The sequence below is a fragment of the Scatophagus argus genome, chromosome 12 (genome assembly GCF_020382885.2).
Source record: "Scatophagus argus isolate fScaArg1 chromosome 12, fScaArg1.pri, whole genome shotgun sequence".
Classification (NCBI taxonomy): Eukaryota; Metazoa; Chordata; class Actinopteri; family Scatophagidae; genus Scatophagus; species Scatophagus argus.
Window position 1 is genome coordinate 12625952 of NC_058504.1, and position 11214 is coordinate 12637165.

The following is an 11214-nucleotide window of genomic DNA, read 5'->3' on the forward strand; positions in this document are numbered from 1 at the left end:
CATCTTTCTGACATAAAACCAGGGGGGAGGAAACACAAAACCTGCACGTCTTGACAAGAAGTTGAATTAAGAAACACATGTATCACTAAAAGGAGGTGAAATGAGCCTCACTGTTTTGAAAGAAAATGCAAAATATGCAAACATTCACTGAGGAAATCTGCGAAGGAAAAGGCGACCAAAAGAGGAGGTCTCTCTTGTGCAAACAGTTCACTTTAACAACCGCAAAAAGTGAAAATTTTGAAAACACCAAAACAAGCTGCAACCAAACATAAGGACTCGATAAACAAGTCAAAAAAGCATCGTGATCAGTGAAGCACGTTAAAGGGATCCTACCTCTGCAGACGCCTCTAAATCTTCAAAAGGATCAGCAAAGTCACTTGGACTTTTCCTCAGAGTCTGCTCAGCAGGCAGCGTGCTGTCATTGTAAGACGTCACAAACTTAAAGTCACTGGTTCTTGATCCTGTCGTCAGATATGCGTCATAATTGTACGCACTGCGCAAAGTTCCTGTGCCGTCAACATCTGCGTAATTAGGAGGGAGATAAGCGCCGGGGATGGCGACTGCTCCATCAAACAACAGTCTGGGCTTTCTCCTGCGACAAAACCTCACACCCAGGATGATGATGATGAACGTCAGAAAAAACGTGGACACACACACCAGAGCGATAATAAGGTAAGACGTCAGTTTGGAATTCTTCTCCTCGTAAGAAATATCCTTCAGTTCGGGCACCTCAGCCAAGTTGTCAGAAATCAGTAAATACATGGAACAGGTGGCAGACAGAGAGGGCTGGCCGTTATCTTTCACCGCCACAATAAGGTTCTGTTTCATGCTGTCAGATTCAGAAATGTCCCGCTGAGTCCTGATCTCTCCGCTGTGGACACCAATAGTGAAAAGTCCCGGATCAGTGGACTTCACGATATGATAGGACAGCCAGGCGTTCTGGCCGGAGTCCGCGTCCACCGCGATCACTTTGGACACCACAGAGCCTCCGTGGGCAGCTTTGGGGACCAGCTCGGTCATGAACGAGTTGCCCTCCGGGGCGGGGTACAGGATCTGAGGACAGTTGTCATTCACATCCGATATGAACACACTGACGGTCACGTTGCTGCTCAGCGGAGGAGAACCGTTGTCTCGGGCCATCACGTGGACTTTAAAACTCCTCAACTGCTCATAATCAAACGACCTCACAGCGTGGATCACCCCCGTGTCTCCGTTCACAGACACGTAGGAGGACACCGGGGCACCGTTCACCTCACCGGCCAACAGAGAATAAATCACTGTACCGTTCTGTCTCCAGTCGGGGTCTCGAGCACTCACGGAACATAAAGTGGAGCCAGGTTTGTTATTTTCACTCACATATGCGCTGTACGACTGCTCCTCAAACACAGGTGGGTTGTCGTTGATGTCTGCTACAGATAACTGAACAGTTTTAGACGAGGACAGAGGTGGAGAGCCCTCGTCGGTGGCACTGATTGTAATGTTGTAATCAGACACCACTTCACGGTCCAGCTGTCCTGTGCTCACCAGAGAATAATAGTTTTTAATAGAAGGAACCAACTTAAAAGGCACGTTTTGCTGAATGGAGCAGCGGACCTGTCCGTTGGTCTCAGAGTCTCTGTCCTGCACGTTAATGATGCCCACCTCTGTACCAGGTGACACGTTCTCAGGTATGGGGTCAGTCAGTGATTTCAGATAGATCACGGGAGCGTTGTCATTCACATCAGTAACATCTATTATAACATTAGCATACGAAGTTAACCCTAAACCATCTTTAGCTTCCACTTTAATTTCAAAGGAACTCCTTTCCTCAAAGTCAATCACTCGTGTTACTCTAATTTCTCCCGTTTTTGGATCAATAGAGAAAAAATTAACTTCTTCATCAGACACGTGGCCAAAGTCATACGTCACAGCTCCATTAATTCCTTCGTCTGCATCAGTCGCACTGACAGTGACCACTACAGTATCTGCAGGAGAGTTTTCTGGCAGACTGGCCTTATAAACGGCCTGGCTGAACACTGGGGCGTTATCATTAGCATCCAGCACAGTAACGTGTATGACCACAGTACCTGATCTCTGAGGAGAGCCGCCATCTAAAGCTGTCAGGAGCAAATTAAGCTCTTTCTGTTTCTCTCGATCCAGTTTCTGTTCCAGTACGAGTTCAACCTTGTTGCTGTCAACAGCGAGAATAAAGTTGTCGTTCTTCTGAAGGTTGTACCTTTGAACCGCATTTTGACCAATATCTGCGTCATGGGCCTCCTCGATGGAGAAGCGATTACCCTTTTCAGCTGACTCGCTTATTTCCATTTCAATCAAATTTTTTTTGAATTTTGGCGAGTTGTCGTTGACATCTTGAATATGAAGACTTAATCGATGAAGCTCCAATGGATTTTCTAACACCAGATCTACCTTCACAACGCACGACGGTTTCTTGCCGCACAGGCTTTCTCTGTCTGTTCTCTCCGATGTGATCAAATCCCCCGTTCTCAGATTAATGTCACAGTAACGCTTCTGAGCTCCCTCAAAATCAACACGGGCCTTTCGGGAGGACAAAGTCCTCACATCAAGACCGAGGTCTTTGGCGATATTTCCAATGACAGAATCGCGTTTCATCTCTTCTGGGACAGAATAACTCAGGTCTCCATTAACGAGGTGCAGCGCTACAATAATGGAAGCGAAGATGACGATCGGACGGAGCGCTGAGAATCCTTTGTTTCCCATCTTCGAGGAAAAAAACATGTCCACGGCTCTGACCAATTACTGTAGAGACCCTCAAAAAATATACTTCCGAAACAGAGTCAATCATCCAACATTTTAGTCAGCGAATACAGTGAAAATTCTCGTGGAATGGTAGCTTTCCTCTGAGAATTAACGACCGATTTTCATGCAGTCACAGTGGGTGGAGATGTCAGTGCTGCTTTTGCGCTGACCTATAGCGGCACCATGAGTCGCTTTTCACTCATGGCATGCAAAGTCCAAATCCGCCCCGTCTTCACCCACTTTCACTGAGTCACAAGTAAAATATAAATACTACAACCTTGTGTAATTTTCAAAATATCCAAATGTGTACATTTTCATTACATTTCCACTGATAAATTGCCATAAAAATGCACCTTTCAACAGCATGGACAAACTGCAGACGCACGTTCTACAATGTAAATCCAAACTACTATTTAGATATACAATATCATCATCAGTACTTAAGTTCAGTTTCAGCAGGCAGACACATTAGAATTGATGCAATTAATACGGATATAATTTTACACTCAATACTAAATTTGACCTAAACATGTATACAGGTGGGAATACATGTATACAGGAGGTGTAGTATATGTGGGCTGTAAACACTGTAACAAATACCTAAATACAACACTAAATTCTCCAAGTTCTACATGCTAACTATATCACAATGACAAAACTGCTGTGGTTCCCTATGCAAAACCTTCCAGGCTTGTTAATGATGTGATCTCATTGGTCAGCATGGAATAAATTAGCTGAAATGAAAACCAATTCAATTTTGAATTCAATCCAGATATACCTTGGACTGCTAGTGTGATATTTTTAAAAACAGATTATACACAACATGTTTGCAGTAATAAGCTTTATGATCTTGTTTTAAATAAGATATTTTTGTATTGCTATAAGTCTTCAAGGACAGATTTATAATGAAACGGGCATAGCTCACTTGAAGCTCTATTTTTTCCACAAACTGTGGTTAATACATCACTGAAGGAAGAATTAAATGATTACATTATGATCTCTATCACTATTAGCAGCAGTAGTAGTACTAGTAGTAGTAGCGGCAGCAACAGCAAACATGTCACAAATTCAGAAAATAAGGTAAAATAGAGTAAGACGTTTCCATTTGCACTGGTTGCTTCAGGACCATGGACAGAGACAACAGCATGATCACATAGCCTGGTAGTGGTTGTGCTACAAAATTAGGTTTTGGATTGGTGGTGGATTTACTTCTCTTACCAGCCAAAAAAAATATGTTCATCTACTGATGAGGGTTTTGATGTTCCCAGGATTACACAGTCTGTTATCCAGGTCTTTATTTACTGCACTCTGTGTTCTGTCTTTGCAGATGGAGTGATGTTGAGTCAGCTGGGTCACTTGGTCTGGCATCTAGCTATGTCTCAGTCAGGCAACAGATGTTGCAATCACTCACGTTTAACTGAAATGTTATCTTAACCCTGCTATTGTCCAAAGACCGGACATTTGCTTTCAGGAAATTTGGCAGGAGAAACTGCTGAGCCTGAGCTCTCAATCTGTTCCAAAGTCAGTGTTTTCCCGAATGCTGCCACAACCCCACCCCTGAAAGAAACAAAATATTGAATATTTAATTACGAATTTGTTTCCACACCTTTCTCTTTCTGCTTATCATCTACAATGTGTTTATGCTGTAATTAGGGTAGTTAGCTGGGTAGAAGACACCGAGGATGTTAACTGTAATAATCCTACCGAAGGGTTAATGTAGTACAACAACTAAATTCTCTCTCTGTATTTCACCACGTTGTGCTGTCTCGCTGATTCTTAGTATACTGTACCACTGTAATTTCAGTGAAGACTCATTTCAGTATGTAGCCTTTTTAAAAACTAGCCTCACTAATGGCATCACTAGCTTGCCTGGTATTGTACACACAGTTATCACTGTTTCAGTATGGTTACTGCAAATGCTGTTTGGCAATCACAGAGTGTGGCATTCTACAATTCTTAAATGCTTTTAGTTATTAATATCTTTCTTGACCCCACTCCAAACACGCTGACCCCACTCCAGTCACAAACTCTGGTTAAGTCTGAACTGATGTCCAAAAGAGCACTGCTGCACTGCTCAAATAAAATAATAACCAGACTTGAAACAATGGCATCTGAACTCAGCCACAGCATCTTTCAGCTAGATTATCACATCACATAAGCATCTTCAATATCTCAATCAATCATTGTCCTATAATTGATGATGTGATATGTGGCCAAAAATGTAAAGACCATACTCAAATTTAAAGTAGTAAGACAGTCGGAGGAACCTCAAAAAACTGTCAGTAAAACACAGACCTGAACTCTTTCAGCACCATGGAAAGCATCACACAGTTCAACGTGTGTTCTTAGTCTTTCTACTTAGTCCTCAACAACATCAGTATCTACAACTCTAGCTCCACGCCCCATGACTCCTTTTTTTTTTTTTAAACTTGCAGCCTACAGTTCCAGACAATGCTTTCTCAAGTTGCTATAATTAATGTTGAATGTCACAGTTCATCCATTTAGTCAAAACACAGTTTCAGCACGAACAAGTTCGATTCCAGCAATATCAAGGTGATCACTAAGTTTTGTTAACATCATACTAACATCAATGTAACACTAGGCACTCACACTGGGTGGATATTAGCACAGTGGTCTTTCATTTGGTTGTAACAAGCACATAAAATGTTACGGTTCTTTTTCATTGTTATATAAAGGAGAAAACATCTTACTTACCTGTATAGCAGTTCTGCACAATGAGCATGAGTTTTGTTAACATCATACTAACATCAATGTAACACTAGGCACTCACACTGGGTGGATATTAGCACAGTGGTCTTTCATTTGGTTGTAACAAGCACATAAAATGTTACGGTTCTTTTTCATTGTTATATAAAGGAGAAAACATCTTACTTACCTGTATAGCAGTTCTGCACAATGAGCATGAGTTTTGTTAACATCATACTAACATCAATGTAACACTAGGCACTCACACTGGGTGGATATTAGCACAGTGGTCTTTCATTTGGTTGTAACAAGCACATAAAATGTTATGGTTCTTTTTACATTTTATATAAAGGAGAATACAACTTACTTACCTGTGTAGCAGTTTTGCACGATGAGCATGAGTTTTGTTAACATCATACTAACATTAATGTAACACTAGGCATTCACACTGGGTGGATATTAGCACAGTGGTCTTTCAATTGGTTGTAACAAGCACATATAATGTCGCGGTTCTTCTTACATGTCATATAACGGAGAATACAGCTTACTTACCCGTGAAGTAGTTTCGCACGATGAGCAGAGAAAAAATGTTCTTCATGTACGCCCAACATTATCCACAAAGCCCATGTTTCCTCTGAAGGAGTGGGGAAACCTAAAGAGAAAATACATCATCGTCAGATCTTTAGTATACTGTTCTTTCTTTCATACGGAGCACTTTCCAAGTCACTGTAAAAAGTTGTTTCCCTTTCATCTGTTGGACGAAGAAAAGAAAAACAGAAGGAAAAGCGAACTAATATTAATAGACCATATTTCTCAGATATTAAAGTCTCAACAACATAAGTGGTGGTTACATCAATGTCTTTGATGTACTTGCACCTAACAAACATTTAACAGAGTGTTCAATGCTACCGTGAAAACGCTTATAAAGATGAGCAGCCAATTATCTCAGTGTTCGCTTTGTTCTCTATCCTGAACATGCAGGCGTTATTTTATGAGAAGTTGAAGAGTACAACTGTACCAACTTTGAGAGCGAACAAAGCTTCAATAAACATACATGGAACAACGACATTTAAATAAACTTACTTACCAGGTTTCATGGCTGAGTCTTGTAACTGAAGCGAGCAGTCAGCACTGATAAAACGAGACTAACAATAAAGCAGCTAATGTATGCTGAATCTTGCTAGTTTAGCACTTAAGCTAAGCTAGCACTTAAACTAGCAAACATTAGACTGACCGAACGCTTGACCGTTGAGCTAAGATTAATGTTCTGTACCGTCCACTTCTGTTTGATGATTTACGGATTATGTCGTTAATTTGGCCGCAAACTTGAACAACGAAGTAATTTAGGCTAAACTGCTAGACATTCATTGAACAATTACAACTGAATGGGAAGAGAGTAGGCTAGTACGCCACATGGAGTTTGAATAACGCGTGAAAAAAAATGACTGGAGGGAAGTTTTGTGACCGGAACTTGACCTTAATTACTTCCGCCACCATCAAGCCCAGTTTGAATATTTAATTCTATATTTAAATATTAAAATAATGTAGATATCTATTTACCATACAAAGGGGCATGTTTATATTCAAGACAGATAGCTGCATTAATATTATTAATTAAATTAAAAATATAAAAAATAATTTAACTGTAAATCTCGAATACGAGATCGACCTTTATTTTCCTCAGTAAGAGTAAGGTACTCTACCTACCAGGCAGGCCTTTATTTAGAGGCTTATATTAGAGACATGCTTTTATTTCCTATTCCCTCTGTTTCCCTGCATATTTACGGTCATACAGTATTTTACTATCAAGACTCCTTGTTTTCTGATCTGCTCCCGTTGTTACTGCACTAAGCTGTTACTACAAACTTAATACTTCCTGTGTTATTTTCAAATTTAAAGCCTCCTGGGGTTTCATTGGATAGAATCCATTAAATTCGTAGCAAGGCTTTTATTGTGTAAAAACCTGGAAGGCTTTGTGAAGAATTCAGTGACATGTGCAGTTCCCATATTTTGACGTAAGATGTTACCTAGCTGCTTCCGTCCCTCGGCACCTCTATGTTACTACAAAATATAGTTTTGTCTGGGACAGCAACAAATACACCCATAAAGAAATCTGCCAATAACATTTAAAACAAGTAATCCAGAACCAATGTTGAAAGTATAGCTAGATAGATAGATACTTTATTGATTCCAAGGGAAATTCAAGGCTTTTTTTTGTTTTTTTTCCAGATAGATAGATGTTGAATTTATTAAATTGTATATTATGATTAAGCCGTATGCACATCATATGACATAATTTTTCAGTGACATTATCTGTCTGCTTTACCTCCTGAATATTTTGGCCTCCCAATATCATCGTATTATATTTTCAGTAAAAACATCTCTCTGAATGAAAATCATCTGTGTCCTGAATTCACCCGTCAGAGAAAAGTAATCTCTTGGGAAATGATTTTATTTGAAAGCCGAACTGAACTGAAATAACTCATGAACAGCCACAAGAAAGCCCGATACTCAAGATTATTTAACAACTGATGACAGTTTAGAGAAAAATATCAAAAGAATAAAACACATTGCAATGACAGTCTAGTCACACGGTTTCATTATCCTTTCCTTTCCTTTCCACCACTTTCTAGTGTATGCGATTCTTATCAGAATGAGTTAAAATTCAAAAAGGAAATGACAAATTGTCTTTTCATTTGTTACCGGTTAGTTGTTCTGTCTCTGTGGCTAAATGTGCTGTGACACTTTAACCAGAAGATGGCGCCTTTTGCTCAACACTCCCGAACATAGAACAAGTGTACCAGATAGGAATTAATGTAAAATACAATGTGCTGCCATCATGTAGTCCTTTCAGACAGTAAGGTTTTACAACCTCTAATAAAAGTGTGAACATGCTCGGAAAATCTCTGACAATAAAGAGCCTCTGACTTCGGCGTCCAAGTCCCTGTTAGATTTAACTAACTGAGATGACACAGCGTCTCGGACAGTGTCCACAGGCAAGCATCACGTCCAACACTCTCAAACACACACTATGGATACAGTGACATCCATGACTTCTGCATTGTGGCTGATGTTGAGGCAGCGACTGTTGAAGAGGAGGTCGGTTATTGTTGGGGTGCATCTATCTTCGCTTTCCAGGTCGGACGGTCGTTACACTTAATGCAGAACGGCACAGCTTGTGGCAGCAGCCTGCATATTAAATCATCAAGGCACGTCTGAAACCGCTTCATTTGTAGCTGCTCACTGCCACGTCCTCTCACAGCTCATCTGAGGTGCGGTTTATGACCGTCGAAAACAAAATAATAGAACTTGGAATTTTTTACGTTTTAGCCCACAGTATCACAAGCAAAGGAGTGTAACATTCAAAATGAAAAAAGAAACATTTGAGAGATAGATTATAACTTACCATGAGTAGGCATGATTTTATTTTTGACATCCTCATATTTTGGCATCTTGAATATATATATATATATTTTTTTCAATGTTAGATTTAGTTGAAATTGTTCAAAATGAAACTCTTAAGAAGCTAGTGCTCAGTTTTTATTAAAAAATAACAACAACATTAATTATTGTTGTACAATGTACATTAACATTGTACATTCATACTGTGAAATATCAAACACCAAGGGTTATATTTGCACTTGCTACCACTCAGACATTTCTATTTAGAATACCAGCATGCCGGTTAAGATCATTTGCATTAAGCATGACAGGCTGAGACAAACTTCATCCTACTGTCTGCTGTTCCATTAACTCCTTTGCGCTTACACACACTTGCACTCACACAAACAAGCACAAAGTGTCTCTGCAGTGGGTTGTGTAGTGCTGTTATTGCCACAGGCAAAAATTATTGTGCACATGAATCTCTCCATCTTTACCGTGGTTGCTTCCATGTCACTCCATTTGCTTTCCTCAGCAGGATGATAGTTTGCTGAGTCACTGCAGCTGGCAACATCATCAGCCAACACACCCACCAAGACAAACACATGCACACTTCAGTTCCAGTGTGCTGTGATTCACCTTAATCCATCTTATCCTGTGTTTTAGCAACCTTTGAAATTGTGGGACCATTATAGTTGTTTGTAATTCGCTTCCTCCCGTGGTTAGTTCAATCCATATTGCATTCATGAAGGTAGACTTATGGACTGTACAATATAGTCTGCTTATGTTGTTATGTTTAAAGTGGTATGCATGTGTCTCTGTGGACTGGACAGCTTAGAAAGGGAGTGAGCACAACAGTAGCCCACCGCTTTGCTTGCATGGCTCTCTTCACTGTGCCATAATATATATATCCATATTCATTAGCAGGGGACTCACTGCTCTGCAAACTGAACACTGCAGGCTACTTTTCTTTGCTTGTTTGTTAGTTTGTTTGCATACCTAAAAACAAAAGCCAAAATTCATAAAGACCAGAACACAGTTTGTGAAGGCTCATGGGAATATGTAACTGTAGGCATTTCAAATGTGTGGGCGTTAGTAGTTTTTGTTAAAACGTACTTCTTCCATAGATCTGTTGTTTTTAACAGTGAAATGTTAGTGGGTATAATCACACACTGTTGGTGTTGTTGCGTTAAATCGGCAGCCTTAGTCTGTGGCATATGACAGGACACGCCCCTCCCACACACACACACACACACACACACACACACTTTGACCCCATCCTCAGCACCCCACAGTTTTGACCCTCTGTTTTTTAACTACATAAGCTGTTGCTATAGAGACTATTCCCAAAATAGCTGTAACCATAGAAACGATTTTTGTCTGCCTCCTGGAGAAAATGAAAAAAGAAAAAAGAAGTGGCTGTATCATTAAAGCAAGCAGGTTTTTATTTAAACTTGAACTCTTGAACCAGCCACACTGCCATCTCCCTTCTCTGGGTCCAAGGTAAAAGTCAAATAAATAGAGGGGGAAACTTGATTAAATTTATACATTTCGAGAGTAGCACCAGTATACAAAAACACAAGAATGACCAAGCACATCCATTTAACACTCAGCCATGACTAATTATGAAATTGTGTTTATTCTGAACAAACAAAACAATAAAATGGGAAATCTGCTGCCAAGTTTAGAGCTCTAAATGACTCTTTAGGAAACCTTCGAGCTGGCTGCCATAGATGACTGGATAAAAGTATTGATTAGCAATACTGCACTTTATCTAGGCCAGCGTGACTGATGTCTCTCTTTTGTGATCCTTTTTTTTTTTTCCAAGATTACCCTCAGGAATACAATAAATCTACTTAGCTACTCTACAAAATTATGTTGCTTGTGGAAGCTTCCTAACACAAGGGACCACTTGGACCATCTGTGACCATGGCTTTCAGCAAGGACAAATGGAGCAGCAATGCTGGGCAGGTCATTCTGCCTGTGTCTCACATGTGAGTGCATGTCTGCACTGACATGACAGCATGAGAGATGGAGCAGAGCAGCTTGGAGATAGTTTATCAGTCCTGCCCTCACAGATGTGGAGAGAGGTATTCCTTCTCCTTCTTTCTGATCCATTCTCTCCTGCTTGGTGTTGCACTGACCCATTTTTAAAAGACTCTCCAGAGATAAAACGACCACCAAAATAAGGATAAATCTAATACTAATTTTTAATTAAGGCTTTCATTACATAAGGCTCTCTTTTAATCACAAATAGTCTTCAGGCACAGATGAACTGTGTAAAAACTGCCATTTGTATTAATAACCTAAACAAAACTATTATCTAAATTCAATCATATTCTGCATTTTATTTACTCATCTAAAGAAAAT

General features: G+C 40.0%; 1 protein-coding gene across 1 annotated transcript; it reads right to left on the reverse strand.

The window, feature by feature from the left end:
• Positions 1-2: 2 nt before the first annotated feature.
• On the reverse strand, positions 3-6943 carry LOC124068421 (protocadherin gamma-A10-like). Its single transcript, XM_046406676.1, has 3 exons — positions 6551-6943; positions 6016-6115; positions 3-4314 (listed from the first exon to the last, which is right to left on the reverse strand). Exon 3 carries the CDS (start codon positions 2734-2736, stop codon positions 319-321), a length of 2418 nt encoding a protein of 805 aa, XP_046262632.1. The 5' UTR covers positions 2737-4314; positions 6016-6115; positions 6551-6943; the 3' UTR covers positions 3-318.
• Between the last annotated feature and the right edge of the window lie 4271 nt (positions 6944-11214).